The 22,026-nt window shown below is 36.9% G+C and overlaps 3 protein-coding genes and 1 non-coding gene across 6 annotated transcripts; 1 reads left to right on the top strand and 3 right to left on the bottom strand.

Annotated features, from left to right (window-relative positions):
* Positions 1–272: 272 nt before the first annotated feature.
* Positions 273–3,834, bottom strand: AT3G13340 (Transducin/WD40 repeat-like superfamily protein). Of its 3 annotated transcripts, none has more exons than NM_112179.3 (10): positions 3,394–3,735; positions 2,852–3,020; positions 2,573–2,740; positions 2,401–2,487; positions 2,106–2,240; positions 1,918–2,028; positions 1,737–1,828; positions 1,547–1,652; positions 1,274–1,360; positions 275–1,175 (listed from the first exon to the last, which is right to left on the bottom strand). In NM_112179.3, the coding sequence occupies exons 2-10, from the start codon at positions 2,993–2,995 to the stop codon at positions 762–764; spliced, it is 1,344 nt and encodes a 447-aa protein (NP_566453.1). In that variant the 5' UTR covers positions 2,996–3,020; positions 3,394–3,735; the 3' UTR covers positions 275–761. The 3 variants fall into 3 exon arrangements, with proteins under 3 accessions (NP_001319539.1, NP_566453.1, NP_001189878.1); NM_001202949.2 differs by having other exon boundaries at positions 414–1,175; positions 3,568–3,834; NM_001338044.1 differs by having other exon boundaries at positions 273–1,175; positions 2,852–3,834.
* Positions 3,835–4,521: 687 nt separating this feature from the next.
* On the bottom strand, positions 4,522–4,593 carry AT3G13335. The gene has a single exon. It is a non-coding gene; the product is annotated as a tRNA-Asp (tRNA).
* A 553-nt stretch (positions 4,594–5,146) lies between these two features.
* On the top strand, positions 5,147–15,875 carry PA200 (proteasome activating protein 200). The gene is made up of 35 exons (NM_001338043.1): positions 5,147–5,464; positions 5,918–6,020; positions 6,137–6,249; positions 6,391–6,513; positions 7,131–7,232; positions 7,333–7,498; positions 7,803–7,919; positions 8,011–8,078; positions 8,179–8,280; positions 8,361–8,571; positions 8,681–8,917; positions 9,007–9,134; positions 9,259–9,376; positions 9,464–9,682; positions 9,777–9,935; positions 10,057–10,133; positions 10,221–10,429; positions 10,630–10,837; positions 10,940–11,019; positions 11,112–11,229; positions 11,306–11,476; positions 11,657–11,825; positions 11,898–11,941; positions 12,036–12,078; positions 12,154–12,299; positions 12,435–12,529; positions 12,625–13,520; positions 13,650–13,931; positions 14,027–14,122; positions 14,213–14,391; positions 14,489–14,570; positions 14,725–14,849; positions 15,009–15,101; positions 15,195–15,348; positions 15,520–15,875. The coding sequence occupies exons 1-35, from the start codon at positions 5,304–5,306 to the stop codon at positions 15,559–15,561; spliced, it is 5,436 nt and encodes a 1,811-aa protein (NP_001319538.1). The 5' UTR covers positions 5,147–5,303; the 3' UTR covers positions 15,562–15,875.
* Positions 15,876–16,877: 1,002 nt separating this feature from the next.
* Positions 16,878–20,860, bottom strand: CAX2 (cation exchanger 2). Its single transcript, NM_112177.3, has 13 exons — positions 20,458–20,860; positions 19,903–20,008; positions 19,546–19,791; positions 19,393–19,460; positions 19,272–19,300; positions 18,969–19,165; positions 18,667–18,879; positions 18,313–18,447; positions 18,088–18,204; positions 17,936–17,989; positions 17,730–17,846; positions 17,548–17,641; positions 16,878–17,378 (listed from the first exon to the last, which is right to left on the bottom strand). Exons 2-13 carry the CDS (start codon positions 19,945–19,947, stop codon positions 17,368–17,370), a joined length of 1,326 nt encoding a protein of 441 aa, NP_566452.1. The 5' UTR covers positions 19,948–20,008; positions 20,458–20,860; the 3' UTR covers positions 16,878–17,367.
* Positions 20,861–22,026: the final 1,166 nt, after the last annotated feature.

The raw sequence follows: 22,026 nt of genomic DNA, 5'->3' as shown, positions 1-22,026 counted from the left end.
AGGCGTGGAGCAAGGTTTTGCGGTCATGCAATGGTTCTCTCAGATGGACGGAAGCTAAGCTGTCACGAGATGAGATCTTGACAAACCAATAAGTAGTCTGATAGGACCTAAGGCCGGTATTGACGTCGATTTCCTGCTCTGTTTCATACCACAATAAATATTTCATGTTATAAATATGAACATTGAGTTATGTTAATAATGGACGTAATTTCCAAAAGTAGTATACGACACATCACCATTGTTGTTTAGTGATTAGAGAAATCATCTGTTATTAGGGTTTGTAATCGAATTATAACGAACAAAGGACTATTATTAATTTATTTTAATTTAGTTAAGTATCTCCAAATTCTAAACTCAGAACAGGATCTAAACACTCGAGTTCCTACAACAACCACAAGTACAAGGAACAAAAAGAAAAGATCACAAGCCACCAAACACAACAACAATGATCCTCCCGACTTTGAATCCAGAACCCGCTGCGGAGCCACCCTCAAGTCCTAATCCAGTCTGTGCCACCACTGAACCAGCCCTTTCTGTACACATCTTGAACCTTTTGAGACCAGACATAACCAGACATAAGGAAAATAACACACCAGCCGGAGAAGGAAACAAAAGACACTAACTAACTAGCATTTGCACAACACATCATTTACATCTTTGAGATATCCATATATCTATGCTTTGCTTCTGTCATGTTCACTGGTTGCTGAATGAGCTCTCTTTTCTTCATTGGACAGGGTTGTGTATACTTCTCTTCTAGCTTAAAGATACGAGTCAAGGTAGGAATAGTTCCTGCGCCGACCAAACTCAAGGAGGCTACCATAAGTGCGGTCCCATACCCCAATAAATAGCGCCTCTGTGTCAGGGCTGAAAGATATTCCAGAGATTTCCCCAAAGAAGTCGATTTCCTGCTCTGTTTCATACCCGTTTGAGACATCATAGACATGGACAAAGTCAGCCGGTTCAGCCATGGCCATGTATTTTCCATCTGATGTGTAGCGGATTGACCGGATTGCTCCCAGGTTACCCTTCAAGACAGTAACAGACTGAGATAGGTTACGGATGTCCCATACACGACAAGTCTTATCTTGGTTTCCTGTAGAGAAAGTGACTCCATCCGGATGCCACGCAGAGGCAAAGGAAAAGTCCAAGTGTCCTGATAGTGTTTCCAACGTCTGCAGAAATTCCAAAGATGTGGAACTATAAAGCACACACGTGGTGACAAACCATTTGAGTATCTCACACACTTATGTCCAGGACCGCAAATATGTACCTTTCCTGTGTTGGGGTCTACAATAAGGCCCTCCGGGTTGTCTCCAACAATAGCCAGTAATTTACCATCAGGACTCAAAGATGCGTGCTGTACCAACAAATTGAAAACAGAGAATACCATTTTTGTTAAATGATTCAAAACACATGTACCTTTATCACTTGGATTAGGTACACTGAAGAAGAAATGGGGTTATAAAAGCCTAACTGTAACTCATGCTATTTTCCGCAAGTGTAAGAGATCAAAAGCAAACCAAGAAACAAATAAGGACTTTACATTCACTGGCCAAGGAAAACGGAAATGCTTAACAAGCTGGTATCTCTCCATGTCAAAGTCTCTAACTCCACAGTCATTATTTGACGCAGTAAAATGAAGTGCACCACTGTAAACAGAAGCCAAAACTAAGTTACAAGCAGTGACTCTAACAACTTAATGTGGACCTTTCGGGCAAAGGACTAGCACAAACCTGGGTTTGTTGTAGATCTCAATAGCATTGGTTATAGCATTATCATCATAAGTCATACGAGAGCAAAAGCTGACACCCGGTCTATCAAGATGCTGAACCAAAGTGGAAACAGATGAATCTCATAGAACAGAATTGCAAGTCGATAATGTGATTAATCCGTGATAGATAAATCTAGAGTTACCTTGCAAATAAGTTCTCCTTGAAACCCGCCAGCAACCAGAAAGTCATCTTTTACTGCAAGTGTACTTACTTGAGTCTGCGTAAATCCTTCAAGTAAACTTCCAGGATGTTTCTAAATGCAGCAAAAGCAGTTCAGCACCACATAGAGTTACAGTAATGTAGAACTTCTACATTCTGACAAAAACCAACCTCAGATGGCGCAACATGACCACGGACATTGAGAACTTCATGCTTTCCAGACGTTAGAGAAGAATAATGTGTAACCAGAAAATTTGACATAAGATACACGTCGTGCTTAGAAGTTGCCCATACCAAATTTCTCAGCTATGACACCAATAAAAATTCTTGATCAGATGGAGGTTTTTAGCAGTAGACAAATGTTATGTCCACAATCACGCCAAACACAATAAATAAATCCAATCAGAAAGAGAAAGACTATCAACTAGTCCAAGTTAGTGAGCTCTCAATATTAAAAAAAAAAAACCTGGAAATGTAGTATAGTAGACTTAATAGATCGTGAATTCCGCCAGAAGTCATAAAATAGTCCTCCTTTCTGTGTGACCTTGCAAACCTGAATCCATACAAAATGATGTATTAGGTGACTGAGCTAACCTGAACACTAATACAAATAGAGGATCAGAGGATATAACCCTTACCTTTTCTGATGATTCTCCAGAATTAGGGACATTTTCATAATTCTTATACTGTTCTAATCTAGTTTGTCTGTATTTCTCTCTAGAAATATTAAGTCTGTCCCACGGAATCCCCTGGATATCTTTCCCTTTCCGAGCTTGCTCAGCCGTGGTATCAGCTACTTTATTGTTCTGAAACCATATAACACGAAATTAAAACATAGTTTAAAAAAAAAAAAAGCTGTAAAATGAGATTAGAAAGTAGCATAGCCAACAAAACATGTTCCATCTCATCATACTAACCGAATAGTCAAATTCTTCAACGTCAGAATCTGAAGCACCAAGATCATCACCACGAAACTCCTCATCCATATCATCTTCAACATCTTCCATCTCATCATCTACGTCTTCCATGTACTCAGCATCATCTCCTCGATAATTAGACATTCTTTTGGTAGATAAATAAAGACACCTGCATATACAAACACACAAACCATATTATTAAAGCTTTTAAATCAAGAAATTCTACATCCCTACTCAAAAATGGGGGCATAAACTGCACATAAATAGTAATCAGTGAACAGTTTAAGGAAATCAAAACAGCTTAAAAAGTTAAAACATTCACCGTGCAATTGATCAATGTCTATGCCTAGGAAACGTAATGGGCTAATAATCCAATTCAAAGCAAAATTAGAAACTCCAACACAAAATCCGGAAACCTAACCTATAAACTAAAGCAGACAAAAATGGAAAAAGGAGCAAAACCCAATCTGAAACAATTAATTCACAAACCCTAACAAATCACAACATCAAAAAAACTATACAGATCAAGGGGGAGGACATACCCTAAGATTAGGCAAGAATCAAATGAAAACGAATTATTCGCTTTTTTCGATCTAGAAATGAGAATTTCAGCAAATAATCCCCAATTATATGCCTAATTACAATTTCAGGTTCATTAGATAAAAAAAATATCTTAAAAGGTAGCGAGCGACGGGATCGGCCGCCAGAGAACGAACAAAAGTGAAAACGGGAAGAGAGAGAGAGAGGAGAGGAACAGCGGATTTATCTTCCTTCACAGAACCAATTTAACTACTTGAGTGGAGAAAGGGACGGTTCGTTTTTTTTCCGATTACTAGATTTGATTTGATTTTTAATATAGATATCTACTTATTGTTTGGGTTAATTAATTATAGAATCATATCTATAATTCTATATGTTATTACAAGATTGGCTTTATTACCTTATATGACATATTCACCCTAAGGTGAATGAAAATTTTGGTTTAGGTTATGAGGACAGGTTTGTCTTTCTATAGGAGATTGTGGTGTTATTTGTTTAACATTATCTTCGGAACACAGACAGACAGTACAGTACTTAATAAATTATAATTATCAAATACCACGTCGTGTTTTATGGTCCCATCCAAAATCCGATATGTGTACACTCATTAGACTCACTATTCGAGATAAATTCAATCTCGTAATCAATACTACAATGTTATTCAGATGCAACTTCGAGAAAATAAACTTGTAATAAGAATGTTTAATGGCATTGACTCATAAAATTTATCTTTTCAAGTGCAAAACAATTTACTTCCGTCCACACGTAAACATTCTCATGTATCAACTTATCGCTGCTTATGCTCATGCAAAAAAAAAACCCTTATGAGTACATATTAAAGAAAAATGCACAAAATAGATAGCGCGGCTCAACGACGATTACGTGATGCTGACTGCTGAGAGTCATATATTTTCCAACATTTCAGGTGTCTTTATTTGGTTTAAGTGTTAACCACTATGGCACTTTTGCGTGTAAACAGTTAAGAATTGAAGAGCTTACGAAAAAGAAAACAGAGTCCATAATATATTAAGATCACAAATTTGGGCCTATTAGTTCGTCTTTATGGGCTTATAAAGACTTCTTTTCAGGTACAGAAACGGCCCATTACAAAAAAGGGAAATAAAAATAAACGCCGTTGCCGGGGATCGAACCCGGGTCACCCGCGTGACAGGCGGGAATACTTACCACTATACTACAACGACTTTGTTGATTGTTAAAACCAAAATAATTATTATTAATTCATTGAATTTCTGCTAAACCTCAGTTAGCAATTAGTTTAGTGATAGTTTATCTATGATTTAGTAATTTTTAATCACTCATTTAGAACGTTGGTCCTATCACAAACCCCGACCTAACACAGAATAAACTGCAATGTTAATGTCGTCATCATATACGTACGTAAGTTAATTCGATGAACAAATAATAGCTGCTTAAATTTCCACCTGTTGACAACAAAAATATCCATCTATGCGTATGTGTCTCCACCGTACGGTCAGACTTAAATTCACAATTTATTGGCCGGAATTACTTGTGGACAGTATGCGTTCCATCTAAACAATATAGCACAAGTCAAATGTTTAAGGGTAAATTGTATTATAAGTAAAACTTAAGGGGCTAATTTGAAATCCTATTTAGTCGGTTTCGGTAAGTGGTGTACCTGCCGCTCCCGTTGCCGGTAGCCAGTCAACGGTAAAGTCAATACAATAATTTTTTTTTCCTCAAGTTGTTTTCATTTCTATGGTATGTTCATTGTCCTTTTCCTCGGATATGATTTTTCTTGCTTGGAAAGAAAACAAGAGAAAATAAACTGAAAAAGCAAACGCAGCTTATAAATTCAGCGTCTGAGAGAGGAGAGACTACATCAATCTGCATAAAATTGAAGACGACGAAAGACGGAGACTGAGAAGAAGCGATGCATCTGTACAATGAATGGTTACCGCCGCCTGTAGCGGAGGAGACGAAGAAGGAGAAAGAGTCCTTCGCGCGTGTCGTGAGATGCGTCAAAGAGTTGCACCGACCCGATGATCCAGAGTCTGTTTACGCCACTCTTAAATGGATCTCCGTTATCGAACTGTGAGTCCTCGATTTTGATTGCATAAACCTCGTTGATTTTTTTATTTTTTCTCGTTCGAATTGGCTGCTTCTTATTGGGATTTGTAGACGAGGATGATGAATTTGAGAGACGATTAGCTCAGTTTACAATCGAGTCAGTATATCGAAATAAACTGCTGGGGGTTTTGGGTGTTCGCGATACATGACTAGGATAGAGTTCAATAAACAGTTGGAATTTGCGTGAAAATTGTAGTTAGGTTCAGATTTTATACTTAAACCATGCAGTCTAGTAGTCTGAAATCATTTTACAGACTGGTTCCACTGGTTATCCAGTAGCCACTATGTACCTGTGATTGATTGTGTAGTAATTTCCGTCTTGTAGTTTTCTCACTTATGTAAGTTGGGCATACATGATTCTTATTATGCTGCATTTGGCTATTCCGTGTCTGATGACCTTTGTTTTTCTTTTTGCAGCTTTGTTAGAGCGAAAAGTGAATTGTCCGTGGAAGATGTTAGTGAACTCGTGGAAATTGGCTTACAAATTTTTCATTCATCTGAGAATAAGTTGTATGCACAGGTTCGAAAAATAATACCAGAACGAACTCCAGCTACTTGCTCTGTTTCCTCATATACCCTTGCTTTTCCATTTTTTATGCTTACCTTTTGGGTGATTGGTTGGTTATGGTACCATAGGTTAGATGGGGTAATGTTTTAGTCAGACTGATCAACAAGTTTCGTAAGAAGCTGTCTTTGAAAGTTCAGTGGAGGCCCTTGTATGATACCTTGATTCATGCTCATTTCAGCAGGTGAGTCTTCTTTCGATATCTGGCAGGCATAAGTTATGGATTTTTTTTTCAGGTACTCATGAGGGGTAGAAATTTTCTAGCTCCGTTGGATGTCTTGGTTTTGTTTCATGTATAATGTTTTCGAACTCCTTTCTTCAATAGGAGCCCGGGTCCTGAAGGTTGGAGGTTAAGACAACGACACTTTATGGCTGTTACCTCCCTCATTCGTTCCTGTAGGAGATTTTTTCCACAAGGGGCCGCATCTGAGATATGGTCTGAATTCATGTAAGTTGTTGACACGAGATCTTTACACTCATCATGGTAGTGCTATTACTTATATACATGCTTTAGTGTATCTAGTATTGTCAAGAGAATTAGGAAGACACTATCATGATCCTGTCTATTCTAGCTTACATTCTTATATGTGAAAGCACATTGTTTATTTCTGCTATGGACAAAGAATTGGAAAATGTGGGAAGGAAGCATTTTGTTCATCATACATGAGTCTTTTATGAGATTGGAAAGTTTTTCATTATGGCCACCATATTTTTCACCGATTCTCTCCTGTATACGATGTCCTGATGTCCCTATGATGGCACATCGCTCTGGGTGAATTGATGAATAAAGACCATATCAGACTCGTAATATTAGGATACATGTATAGATGTCTGTGATTAATAAAGGTCGCAGTCCCGAGCAAGTCGAGAGTTGTGCCTTCACTAGTAGGGGTAATGGGATTATATTAAAGCTTTTCATTAGAAACCTTAAAGAAAAAAAGATAATTGAGTTGGACTTTCTTTGTCTTTAAGAGTGTATGTGTAGCTAGATTGATGGCTGTAATTAGAGTCTATTAAATGCTATAGCTCTGCTCATCTTTTCGATCTTCTTCTATCCACGTCCAGGTCTCTTTTGGAGAATCCTTGGCATAATTCCTCGTTTGAGGGCTCTGGCTTTGTGAGATTGTTCCTTCCTACGAACCCCGAAAATCAGGATTTCTTCTCCGAGTAAGAACTTTTTTTTTTTTGGAGATCAGTGATATCTCTGATTTTCTCGCATTTTAACAAGTGAATTTGAACTTCGTTTTCTCTTCTTCTGACCTTGTAGAAAGTGGATAAAAAACGTTCTAGAGCTCTGGGATTCAATACCAAATTGTCAATTTTGGAATAGTCAATGGACATCTGTACTAGCTCGCGTGATAAAAAACTGCAGCTTTATCGACTGGGAGTCTTACTTGCCCATGCTTTTCAGTAGATTTTTGAATATGTTTGAGGTGAGTGAAGTTTTCCTAGTGTTGCTAATGATTAAGTCTTCGGAGTTCCAGCCTAAATGACAAAAGATCTTGACTTCAGTTTTATTTTGAAAAAAATATATAATTTTGCTCTCATTTAACTGTCTGAAATAGCTGAATTGGAAGATGAAAAATTGGTGTGCTTGAAATGCAGCTGGGCATGTATAGATGACAGAAATTAAATGAGATTCAGTCTTCAGATGCTTCTGTCTTGCTCTTTACTGTCTCCCAGATTATTGTATTCTCTTTATCTCCACACAAGGATTCTTATGAGATTCAATTTTAGGTTCCTGTTGCAAATGGGAGTGGATCATATCCTTTCTCCGTTGATGTTCCCAGAAACACAAGATTCTTGTTCTCCAACAGGACTACTACTCCATCTAAATCAATTGCACAATCTATTGTAAGTTCTTTTACATTTTCATTTTACTGCATTATTCTGCTGTACCTGACTAATAACTCTTTATGGGATGGATTTCCTGGCATCTATTCAGGTATACTTTCTGAAACCTGGAAGTTCGGCACATGAGCAGTTAGAGAAATTGGTCAATCTCTTAGAACAGTTTGTTTACTTACACCTTTGACACCCTTTTGTGTATTGATTACATAAACCGCAAAGTTACAAGTGTTCTACTTACTGTTTCTGTATTGTTTAAATGTAGGTATTATCATCCTTCTAATGGTGGCCGTTGGACTTATTCCTTGGAACGGTTTTTGCTTCACCTGGTGATAGCTTTCCAAAAGCGTTTACAGCGTGAGCAGCAGTAAGAAAAGAGCAATATCACCATTATTTTAATGCATTCAATCAAATTGGCGGTCTCTTGATTAGATCCTATTGCTACAGAGATCCAGATAGTCTGCCAGCAACCTGTTTAGGAAAGCCGGAAAGGGTAGCTTTTGTTGGCGTGGTGTTGAAGTTGATTGATCGTGGTCAATATAGCAAGAACGAACATCTTTCCGAAACAGTTGCTGCAGCGACATCCATGTTGTCTTATGTGGAGCCTTCTTTGGTCCTTCCTTTTGTGGCTTCTCGGTTCCATTTGGCTTTGGAAACGGTTTGTAATTTGTGTTCCCTTCTTTATCATACAAACTTTTGTATCCTTTTACTTTATCTGTTTCCATTAAGATGAAAGTTCTCATCTATATTTGTTTATGTATAGTCAGACAACTGCCACCCACCAGTTGAAAACTGCTATGATGTCCGTAGCATTTGCTGGCCGGTCAATCCTGCAGTCTTCCATGTCAACTGCTAAATCACAAGATCTTGGTGGTGATGTGGACGATAGGATGTTTCTTGATCTTATTGGGATTTCTCTATCAAATGCATTGCTTGGTATGGATGCCAATGACCCCCCTAAAACCTTGGCCACTATGCAACTAATTGGCTCCATATTTTCCAATGTAAGCTCTTTTACCTTGAAAGTTTTTAAACATTCACTGTTCAAAAGACTTCTTTCTTTATCGGTGGGTTTTGTCCTTGCATGTTGCAGATGGCTGTTTTGGACGATAGTTCTGATGACTTATCATTCATGACAATGGCTTCCTTCTCGGAGTGGCTGGATGAATTTTTGTGTCGTTTGATTGCTTTGTTACAGCATTTGGAACCCAACAGTGTTATGTAAGTAATATATTGCACTCAGGGTTTCTTTCAATCTGCTTCATGATTGTGGTCTCTTCCTTTTTGTATATAACATTTGATTTCCCTCTATTATTAATAATATTAAGACTTTCTAACACTGCAGAAATGAAGGCCTAAGTTCATCTGCAACATCAGGAACGTTTTTGGTTGAGGATGGTCCATATTACTATTGCATGCTTGAAATCCTACTTGGAAGGCTATCTGGATCTCTATATAACCAGGTTGGTTTGTCGCTGTTACTTTAGAAACTCCTTATACTTTTTGTTGGAAGAGAAGTATGATTGCTTGTATGTTTTAATCTCTCACAGGCCTTGAAAAAGATATCAAAGTTTGTTCAGACAAATATCCTTCCTGGTGCAATTGCCGAGGTTGGGTTGCTTTGTTGTGCATGTGTTCATTCAACCCCCGAAGAAGCAGTTGCTCAAATTGTTGAACCAATGCTCCTTGCTGTTATATCTTCTCTGAAAGAAATCCCTGTCAATGGGTATGGAGGAAAAGGAAGTGCAGAGACCCTTGTTTCCAATAAGGTTCTTGTCAGTAGTTTTTGTTCGACATTTTATGTGTTCTTTTCAATATGAAAAGTAAATAATAATTATTTTATTTCGTATCACCTTTTTTCAGCAAGACAAACAAACACTTTCTCCAGCGCTTGAGGCAGCTATAGATTATCAGCTGAAAGTATTGTCAGTTGCCATCACTTATGGAGGCAGCTCACTTCTTCCGTACAAAGGTCTTTTGATCGAAGCTATATCTTCCGCATTTAATTCCTCATCTTGGAAGGTATTATTTTTTGCTGAATTGACATCTATGGACTCAGATTTTTCTTTTGTCTTTGTTATTTTTTAGTGATGTGTACTTTTATCTGGCTTCTTTGATAATGTGATGGTCTTCTTATGGAAAGGTTAATGGAGCTGGGGATCATCTTCTTCGATCTCTCCTCGGAAGTCTGATTCTTTACTATCCTATTGATCAATACAAGTGCGTGATAACTCAAGAATGTTTATTATAAATATCTTGGGGTTTTTTGCTTGTCTCTTTACTCGAGTACTATTCTGTTTTTGACAGATGTTTGTCTCGTCACCCTGCTGCTCCTGCTTTGGAGGAATGGATAAGCACCAAAGCTTCTTCTAAGGATGAGCAGGTGGCGCATTCCAGGTGGCATGTTCCCACCCAAGAGGAAACTCAGTTTGCCAATGAGCTCTTAGATCTCCATCTTCAGTCAGCACTAGATGATCTTTTGAGTATTTGCCAATCGAACATCCACTCTGATGCAGGTAATTTCAGTCATTGCTTTGTGTGTTTCAGTCTTATTTCAAGGATATGCATATTTGTCTATCGTATACTAGTTGGGTTTGCGTGTTTCATCTTATAGCTAAAGGCTTACATTTCTGTTTTTCATTGGTGATATTACGTACACTTGTTTGCTCTAAAAAATTTACACGTGTTTGCCTCATTGATGTTATTTGTGGTGCAGGAGATGAGAAAACACACCTTAAAGTGACTCTATTGCGTATAGATTCTACATTGCAAGGTGTTTTGTCCTGCCTACCTGATTTCAGGCCATCACCTAGACATGATATGGTTGAAGATCTACAGTTCTTTATAGCTGGAGCATCGGGTTCATGTGTTGGCAGCGCTGAGATACGAGAAAAAACTGCTATAACTATTCATGCAGCCTGCAAGTAATGTTTGTTCAGTAGCTGCTCTGCTTGCTTCTCTCCAAAACGCATATGCGTACAACTGGAAATATTATTTTGTGATGGTTTGTTATGTGATGTTTGCAGATACTTGTTAGAGAAAAAGTCAGATGACAGCATCTTGTTGATATTAATAATCCGCATAATGGATGCCCTGGGAAACTATGGTACTGCAGAAAGCCTCTGGCGTGCTCCCTTTTTGCAGTTGACAAGCCACATGTTTTTCCCTTTGTAACACTTGTCCTTTAAACGTTTGCAGGCAGTTTGGAGTATGATGAATGGTCAAATCACAGGCAGGCTTGGAAACTGGAATCCGCTGCGATTGTAGAGCCCCCAGCAAACTTTATTACTGAGTTTAATTCTAAGGGCAAGAGAAGGTAGGTCTCTCTTTTGTCTTAATTGAAAACATACATATCTTAATTTTAATTTCTTGCAAATTGTATTGTCTTCCAGGCCTAGATGGGCACTCATTGATAAAGCGTACATGCACAACACATGGAGATCATCACAATCGTCCTATCATCTGTTTCGTACAGATGGGAACTTCTCTCCACCAGAACCCTTAACATTTTTGGTTGATGATCTTTTGACCCTCTGTCTGCACAACTATGAAACTGTTCGAGTGTGAGTACTTTCGTGTTCATCTATGATAACAATGCATGTCAATGGTTATGGTTCTTAAGTTTGGGAAAGGATTAAACACCCTATTCAGTGAGAATTTTCTGTAAATTTCTCTGCAGGGCTTTACCCTTCTTTCAATACATTAATTGACCCGGCTTTGCTTTAAATTCTGGTGTTATTCAGGCTTGCTGGAAAATCTTTGATAAAACTGTTAAAGAGATGGCCGCAGTTGCTTTCAAAGTGTGTTCTGTCCCTTACTGAGAACTTGCGAAAGCCGGATGTACAAGAATATGTAGTCCTTGGTTCTTGTGCCATTCTCTCTTCACACAGTGTTCTCAAGCATTTAACTACGGTAATCATTTAGTATTAATTGTTCTTTGCCTTATTTCGATTGCAAAATCTTATGTTTGTTCTGCTACTCCAGGATCCAAAATCATTTTCCTCTTTTCTTCTTGGGATTCTTTCAAGGTAACCTTTTTACTTTCATGAATAAGATATCTCTAGGTAAGGACAAATATGCTTGTAAAATTGGTATTAAGATTTATTTTTAAATCTTTTGTAGTTCTCATCATGAATCTATGAAATCCCAAAAAGCAATCATTGAGGTAAAGGTCCAGTCTTTGTTATTAGAATAAAGGCCTTTTTTCTTCCGTCATGGCTAAAGTTTTCTATGTTTGCAGCTTTTTGTCAAATATAATATTCACTTTGCGGGACTGTCGAGAAACATACTTCGCTCATTGGAAAGCCATGTTGAGGGCTCTACTTCTGGAGATCTTGTTTCTCAGATTGGCTCCATGAGTTTTGATTCTTCCAGCTTGCATTGGCGGTATATCTACCCTACCATTAACATATTTTTTCATTGGAAATTATTTTCATAGACCTAGTTAAACTTTTAGCTCCCCAACTCTTAGAATCATAATTTTGAAGTTATGGTTACATTATGCTTTTTTACTTATTCCAGGTACAACTTGATGGCTAACAGAGTGCTCCTTCTGTTAGTTATGTCCTCTAGGATTGACCCAAGCTTCTCTCTCAAAATCCTTGATGAAACCGCTGGTACAGATTTTAGTTGGTAGAATATATAGGATCGCTTTTTATTCATGTTACTTGAGCTGCTCCTTCTTAACTAAGATTATGTTGGTATTTTCCAGGCCACTTCTTGAAAAACTTGAAAAGTCAACTTCCTCAGACCAGAATACTTGCCATTTCAGCTCTAAACATTCTACTTAAAGAGTCGCCTCATAAGATGCAAGGCAAGGATCAGCCTTCTGTGTCTTCACAAGAAACTGAAAATGCCAACTCATCCCTTGATTTAGCATTGAGCCAAATTTTTAGAGAAGAAGGATTCTTCAAGGAGACTTTTGAAAGTCTTTCTCATATTCATATCACTGACACAGATAGTTCCTCTAGAGGGAATCACGGAAGTTCATCTTTCCAGAGCATGGCGGACAAGTCAATCACTCGTTTCTATTTTGAATTTTCGGCTTCATGGCCTAGAACTCCTAGTTGGATATCTTTGTTAGGCAGTGATATATTTTACCCAAGTTTTGCTCGCATCTTCAAGCGATTAGCACAAGAATGTGGAGTGCCTGTGTTACTGGCACTAAAAAGCCCCTTAGAGGAGTTTTGTAACGCCAAGGAGAGACCAAAACAGTGTGTTGCTGCTGAAGCATTAGCAGGTGTACTGCACTCTGATGTTAATGGTCTTTTTAATGAGTGGGATAGCTGGATAATGGTTCAGTTGCAGAATGTTATTCTTGGCCAATCAGTAGAATCCATACCGGAGTGGGCTGCTTGCATACGTTATGCTGTCACAGGGAAAGGGAAGCAAGGAACCAAAATTCCTGTCATGAGACAACAAATTTTGGACTGTATAGTGGCACCATTACCACCAACTGCGACCACAACTGTTGTTGCAAAGCGGTATGCTTTTCTTTCGGCTGCTCTAATAGAACTATCTCCACCAAAGATGCCCGTAACAGAAGTGAAGCTGCATATCGTGCTTCTTGATGAGTTGATCTGTAATATGTCCCACTCCTCGGCACAAGTAAGACTTCTCATACTCATTTATTTTACTCTACATCTCTGTCCCTTTTGACTGCCTTTAGACAAGCTAAAATATGAGTGTCAGAACAAAAGTCTGATTAGCCTTTTTGTTTTGTGTGACAATGAATAGATAAGGGAAGCTATCGGTGTAATTCTTTCAGTATTATGTTCTAACATTCGGCTGCGGATGTCATATCAACAAGAATATCCAACTGAAGAAGGGAAAACGGATGTTGATAGCCAACTTAAGGAGGAAAATTGGTTCAAATTGATTAGTGCAAAAGCATCTGAAGCTGTAAAAAACATTCAACAAGCTAGCATATCAGATAGCTTGGACACTTCAACAGATGTAGATATGGGAAATGCTCAATCAAATGGCGATTCTCTTGATGATGTTAAATGGATGGAGACGGTACTGTCTGCCTCAAATTTTTGGAGTATATTGTTTTTCTTCCCTATAGTTGGGACGTTTGATACTAATCTTCTTTATTTTTATCCTATCTATAGCTCTTCCATTTCATTATCTCCTCTTTCAAATCTGGAAGAGCTTCGTATCTGCTAGACGTAATTGCTGGATTCCTCTATCCAGTGATGTCCTTACAGGTATAATCATTATATATGTTTAACGTTCTTTCTTCTAAATTACTTTTCCATGACTGGGAATCATTCAAGGTTTATTTCCATCTATTGAAGGAAACATCACATAAAGATCTGTCAATATTGGCCAAGGCAGCCTTTGAGCTGCTGAAGTGGCGAGTTTTCCCAGAGTCTCATCTACAGAAAGTTATTGGAGTCATTCTTTCTTCTGCTGATGACTCTAACTGGCGGATAAGATCTTCAACCCTGACATATCTGCGAACTTTTATGTATAGGTAATATCTGTTGATTGTATATATGACATGTAGCAAAATGACAAGTAAATACGCTGTTGATTAATAAAGCTTTCTTATTTTAACCCTTTCTTACTAGGCATACTTTCATCCTCACTCATGAAGATAAACAAAAAATCTGGAAAACAGTGGAAAAGCTCCTTGTTGACAGCCAAGTAGAGGCAAGTTCTTAGTTTTTATTTCCTCCCCACATAGGATTATGTTGTTGTCCATTGGATGGAGTTGTTTTGAGTGATTCAACCTTGTGTTTAGTTGTATCTGGAAAGACCAAGTGCACAGTTTTCTTTCCCTTAAATGATTTTATCTGGTTTTCAGGTACGAGAGCATGCAGCAGCAGTTCTAGCAGGCCTAATGAAAGGAGGAGATGAAGATTTTGCTGCAGATTTTCGTGATAGATCCTATGCAGAGGCAAACTCAATCCAAAAGAGAAGAAATCGGAGGTTTTCCTTTCTTCCCTTTTAAGCATTTTTTTGTCTCAATTTTTGTCTTCCATTATGGAAACGCAAATGAAAATAATATATAGTAAGCTGTGATTTGCATATCTTGTCTTCGATTATGTTTTTAACATGATCCTGAGAATTGTAATCGATTTTTTTCAGGAAATCAAGTTCAACTCAGTCCATTGCGGGGGTGCATGGAGCCGTTCTTGGTTTGGTAGCTTCAGTTTTGTCTGTTCCTTATGACATGCCCAGGTAACATCTTTACGTCAAAGCGTGTGAAGCAGAGCTCAAGCTTGAAGCTTGAGACACCTTTAACTAATCTGAAGCTTTTGTGAATAATTTCAGCTGGCTGCCGGAGCATGTGACCTTACTGGCTCGGTTCGCGGGTGAACCTACACCTATAAAATCGACTGTGACTAAAGCAGTGGCTGAGTTCCGGCGAACCCATGCGGATACATGGAACATCCAGAAAGACTCATTCACCGAAGATCAGCTTGAGGTAATGAGTGTGGATTTTACATTTACTTTTCTTGATTTACAAATGCATAGACAAGACTCTGTTGAGAAATCAGAAACGTGATAAATACCAAAATATTCTAGTTCTCGTTTTTATGGTTTAAATATTCTTGGTGATGAAATAATGTTTGATATTTTGTTCCACCATTTGCAGATCTTGGCCGATACATCTTCCTCTTCCTCGTACTTTGCTTGATTAATGTCGAGGAACTGAGTCTCGTCAAAAGACGATAATACTAAAGTAACTCCACCTTTTATTGATTTTTAATTTTGTGCCAAAATAGATGTAATAATAATAACATGAAAGTTATAAAACCATGGTTTCGGTTTATATATCACAGTGAAAGTTAGAGAAAAGGTTTCGAAGGCTTTGCCGAAAAAAAAAAAAAAAGGTTTCGAAGGAACCCAGAAAACAACAAAAATAAAAAATTATGAGATGGGGGCATGGGATCGTTACTTCCCTTTATTCTTCTTCTCTGAAGTGAAATTATATCGATAATAAACAGATCATATATGGGCCAACAAGTTAAACGAAAACTAAGAAAAGCCCAAAGAGAAGTCCATCGTTTGCACCCTAAAACGATTAAATACGGAAATTAAAAGGATTTAAAAAAAAACTACACTCGCGTACGAAATAAATAAAAACACGCGCACCATAAGCGCGTTTAGCGCGTGAAACAAAAATCCGTGGACTATATAACCCTCCGATTTGGGTTTTTTTGCATAAATGAAAAAATAAGAGGACCAACAGCGCGTGGGTCGAGATTTTCATCAGTCTTCTTCTGTCAGACCAAAAGTTCACGTTTATTTGCCGACTCGTTATCCAAATGTGAACCAACAACAAAATCGCTATGCAGAAAATGTTTTACCTCATTTTTTTAAAAGGTAAATCTGGAAAAAAAATTCTATTTGTGAGTTTTCATTTGAAAAAATACCCTATTTTTTTTTCTTTTTTGAACAATTAACTTTTAACATATAAAAATACTAAAATAACCTCATTAAAATTTAGGAATAACTAAAAAAAACTAATACTTAAAACAGAAAAATAAATTATAAATTAAAATTTGATGTAACTAATAATTTTAAAGATAATTATTATCTTAAATATTTTTAAACAAAATTTTGTCCAAAAAGTAAAAAATAAACTTTATTAAGTGATAGACTTTTTAAAAATATTTTTAAATATTATTTTATTAAATTTTAATATATATAATAAATAAATTCTTTATCTCAGAAATAATTGTAAAAACAATTAAAATTCAAATTTAATTCTTATCTTAAATATTTGTAAACAAAATTTCGTCCAAACAAATAAAATAAATTTTGTTAAGTGATAGACTTTTAAAAAAAACTCGATATTATTTTGTTAAATTTTAAAATATCTAAAATAAATAACTCTTTATCTCAAAAATAGTTGAAACATAATTAAGAATTCAAATTTATTTTATTTTAACATATTAAGAATTACAATTTTTATTAAAAATAGAGAAAGATGTAATTTTTAAATGAAAACTCAAACACAGAAACACAGGTAGTTTTCAAAATCTCCCCTTCTTTTTTCTGCATGAAGAACACATAACAATAATAAATTGAGAACGTTTCCAGTCAAATTATAGACTGTTATCCTTCAAAGTAAAAATTGAGAAATAGAAATCATAGCAATGTGATTATTTTGTGTAGCACAAGAACAAATCTTCAATCTTTCATAATATCATTTGTAATATGGAATCATTGTAATATTATCAAAACTTGTAACCTTCTAAGAATGTTGATTTTGGTTGGGGAGGGAAAGCCAAAAAGGAATAAATAAACCTTCACTTGTTCGAACAAAGACTTTTAGTCAGACGAACAAGTAAATCAAATAATACGTTTAGCAGATTCGAGTTTGTGGATACCACTTGAGAATCAGATTTACATCTTCACATCTCTTCCCCAACAATTCGTGTTCCTTAGATCATTAATTAAGACCCTTTTATGCTTCACACCAGACTCTTCTTCCGGTTTATATACCATCTAACCAAAACAACACAACAGAGAAATATGAAAATATCACCAGAATGTCTTGTTGAATATGCAAGAAAGAGAAAAACTTCTCTAGCAGTTCCATTTCATGACCGTATCATGGAACAAGCACAAGCCATAACCAGAAAATACTCAGTTTATGGTATTCAAATGAACTAACCTTGGTGAGGATCTTCGTGTACAAAGAAACTGGCAGCTACTATCAAATAACAAAGAATCAGCATCAATCCTTTGAAGTAATTCGATGACCCTTCCTGCGTACATAACAGAGATCATCAGTTAAAAATTTTGGAATTATCTTTTCATTATCGACAGTGATTTAGACTTAAGGATTTTAGCCACCTGGAGAAAAAATGCTACTACTATAACAGTGATGAACAGCATCGCCGTCTCAAAAAGCTGGAAGTTAAGGTCCATCTGTTGACCCATCATCCATCCAATCACCACGCAGAATGGGACCTAATCAAATATCAAACGGAAATTACTTCACAAATCTTCTTGTCCAGATATGATATATCACTGTTCTTGCAATGTATTGTGGTGCATACCGCAAACATGGAAATCTGGATCGAGGACCCAATAGCCACTCCCAAAGACAGATCCTGTAGAAGTGAGATAATGTTAAGTTGTGTCTCAGGGACAAGGCTATATCGGAATCAAGAACCTAAAGTTGTTACAGCTCAAGAACTACTCTGCATACCAGCTTGTCTTTCATGGCAAACATGATAGCCCCTGCATGTTCAGCTGCGTTCCCAACTATAGGAAGCAAGATGGTACTGATAAAAGCTATTGGTATATTCCATGAGACTGAGGCACCCTGAAAAAATATTCAACATTACGATATTGTGGTGATTGCCATTCGAACTACTGCAATATAAATAACTCTAGCAGTAGACAGATCATATGGCAACGAATCGTTGATTACCTCTATGGCATCAACAAGATAGCCAGAAAGAAGAGAGACCCAAGCAGTCAATATTGAAAGCCAAATGATAGCTTCCCACTTGGAGATCTCAGGATCTTCATCTTCGGCAGAAGTTTCTTCGTTCTGATTTGATTCCTATAGTTTACAGCATATATCAAACAAGAAGGTAAGTCAAGGTCGAACAGAACTACACAAACCGATTGGTTTTATGTCTGTTGGCTTATATACGAGAAAAAGGAAAAGCTGTAAAACAAGAAATATCAGCTCTTGTCATATGGTTCTACAGATTAAAAACACTGAAAGAAAAGCCAATGTTTGAATAAAGGAGGCAACCATTAATGGCACATAACAAACCTCATCGAGAGGGCTATAAGAATTAGATTGGCTCTTTAACTGGAAGAAGAGGTAAGCAGCATAAGCTATAAGCATTATGCAACTGCTGAACCTTGACAGGGCTAGCTCTGATGATCCAGCATGAACCTCGCTATGGGTGTAGTGAAGAACAGCCGGGAAGAGTATCCCCATGACAGCCATCAAAAGCAATCCTGAATTCACAGTAGCAATTCCCTGGATTGCAAAAGAATAGGGCTCAGAAACACGGTAGAGAATAGCAAGAAGAAGAACGAGAATATCATGAAGCGGATAAGAATTTCTACTTTGTCAAAGACTTGGTCTTTTTGGTAAAAGACTAGCCCACCACAAAAGAAGGCGCAGCCAAGTACAAGTAACATGTTAGACAGAATTGAGCCTAGTAACGTCAGCTGAACAACACGTATCATTCCATTTTTCAAAGCGAAAATTGATATGATCAGCTCTGTCACATTCCCGAATGTAGCATTTAAGAGGCCTCCAACTGTGAAATATGTATAACACGTCAACAATTATAACAAAACTACAAAAGAAAAAAAAGAACAAAAAAAGGAAAAGGAATTGCCCGTTTCAGAAGAACAAAGCCATACCAGTTGGACCCGTGTAACAAGCCAGTTGCCTGTTCCAGAGAAGCAAATACTTAAGCATAAGTCTCCCAAACAAAATAAAAAAATATGGTAAGTTAGTGCTACAAGTGCTAGCGGGGCTTACTCTGTGGCATATCCTAGACGTTCAGCCAATGGTGTAATGCCTACTAACGTCAGCAAGAACACCCACCCCTGACCCACAGCAAAAACCATTTCTTGAGATTCAACTCTTAAACATGACATGAAAATGAAACTACTAGAATTAGTAACAATTTACCTTACTATCTATCATGTAGTGGACCAATATGGCTAGAGGACCGAAAGGTAGTAGTAGATTGAGTTTATTACAAAAAATCACGATCTTTATGCTATTAAGTACGCTGTTCTTTGGTGCTTTAGGCGTGTGCTGGGGGAAACTTGTAGAAAGTGATCCTTGCTCCATTAAAGAAGCTTCTTTAGTTTGTGTGGCATCTTCTTCTTGCCTAAATAGGCTTTTGTTCTCAAGTTCATTAGCCGACACCATCTGTTACAGCAAACATCTTTTTCATTAATCCCACAACAAGCCGATGAACTCAGATACGTACAAAATCTCTGGCTATCCAGAAACCAAAGAGTATGCCGTGAACTAACTTACTTCAACTTGTGCTTCAATAAGAACTGGCACTTTACAACAACTCATACCCTTGTGCTACCAACACATGGACCAAGGATAAAACTACAGCGTCCGCTTCTGCAGCAACCTGGATACAGAGGAAAGCTTCTTGTATGAGATCCAAGTTATAACCACAGTGACACTAGATGAAAACACTTTGAGGAGTCGTATGGATGATTTTTACACCACAAATTAATCTAAAACGCTTAACATTATAGGGAAACAGACACTTTTATATTAATTGAACAGCTTCATATTACAGGAGCAACAACTACAAGTAGCACTGCACAGAGTTATAAACCTCATTCCTTAGGGAAAAGGAGAAAAGAGTCGCGAATCAAAATCAAAAGTATCTGAATAACGCCAAATTAAGAATTTGTTGAGTCAAACTTTACTCATTCGTATAAAATTGCTAAACCTAATCCAGAGAACTTAACGCAGAAGAGCCATGAATCGGAAAGAGATGGAATGATTTCACAACAAAATCGAGACTTTGAGGTTAAGAACAAAAGGGCAAAAGAAAGAAGGCAACTTTACCTTGCAGTCAACGAAGGGTCAGAGAAGAAGAATTGGTGAACAAGTAGGAGAAACCAAATCAAGCATAACCGAAATAAGAAAGAACAACGACTTTGATTGAGGTTTCTTCTCTACTTATTCTTCTTCTGATCTGCTGGAGACAACGCAGAGTATGATGATGAATCCGTTTGCTCGATAGTATATGGAGGAGAGAATTGAGAGTGATCTGGAATAGAATCCCTGGATCTCAGATTGTCAGTAGAGCGCGAGCGAGAGGAAGTTTCGTTCTTGGTTGAATTGATGTTTCATCAGTTGATGAAAATAAATTATTTAATTTTCTTTCTTTCTTTCTTAGAATGTGGAAGAAGACATGGAGACACCCAAATAACGGCGCCGTTTCACACCCCATTTACGACAGTTCCCGCATTTATTTCCCTCAAGAAATCTAGCCTCTTTGTCCTAATTTCAGTATATATTGCAATAAATTATTTAACCAACAACATTTTTATCATTTAATTTGGTACTTTAGCTGATGTTACAAAAAAGTATAAAAATGGTACAATAGGTTTCGAATTATTTGAACAAATCACTACAAATTCGATTCAGTAGTTAAATATTACTTGTAGCCACTATCTATGTTACGACCAATTGGCTATTTGTGATGCTCCATGAGTTGATAATTCTTCTCAACTTTCAATCGAGACTGGTGCTCGAGTTTCCACCACTAGCTTTTTATGCATACACCTTATTTATTAGGATTATATTCTGAATTTGGGTTTAAACTTTATGGTATCGAAGCAAATAATGTTTTTAACACTTATTCAGTGTTGAACTTGTTTACTCATTTTTTAATAATTTTACCCCTAAAATTTTTTTAAAAATTAATTGTAGATTGAGTATATTTTTGCAATTATCACAAAACTTATAGTCTTATACTATTCGTTTGAAATTTTATAAAAAGAGTAGAGAGCGATCTAGGCCTATGAGTAGTTTAATGGGCCGTAAGGTTCATGTTCTCAAAGTATGGACCCAGTATAACTAGACTCACTAGCAATTAGCCCAATACCCCTCTAATTATAAATCTATACAGATTCGTATAATTCGATCATTAAAAAATAATTTTGATAAGAAGAAGTTGAGAAGTACTTTTCTTTGCAGTTAAGCACATGGCCAGGTATCTTCATACCACCGACTTGTCGCTTCTATTATATACGTGTATTGTCTGTCATTAGTTTGTTCATCTACTACCTTGTTGTTTAATTCTTTTTATCGAAATGATATTAGTTTTTCTTTCTTTCTTTCTTGACAAATATCGAAATGATATAAGATGTAACAAGCAAACCACTAAGTATCTGATTTTGGCTCAGATCGAGTGACTTCGCGAGACCATAATGATTAGGTTGCGAAATAATGAGAGTTGCTATAGAGCCAAACAAAATATCCACATATATGAACAAAAGACAAGTAACTATTTCAATTAGACAACAAAAAAAAACAACCAAGATTTTTGTTTGACGCTGGTTACTTGTGGACCTGTGGGCTGTGGTTATAATTTTTTTTTTGTGGTGGTGCTTTTTATGATGATAATGA

The sequence above is a fragment of the Arabidopsis thaliana genome, chromosome 3 (genome assembly GCF_000001735.4).
Source record: "Arabidopsis thaliana chromosome 3, partial sequence".
Taxonomy (NCBI): Eukaryota; Viridiplantae; Streptophyta; class Magnoliopsida; order Brassicales; family Brassicaceae; genus Arabidopsis; species Arabidopsis thaliana.
The sequence above is the reverse complement of the archived record's forward strand: the minus strand, read 5'-3'. Positions and strand labels throughout refer to the sequence as shown.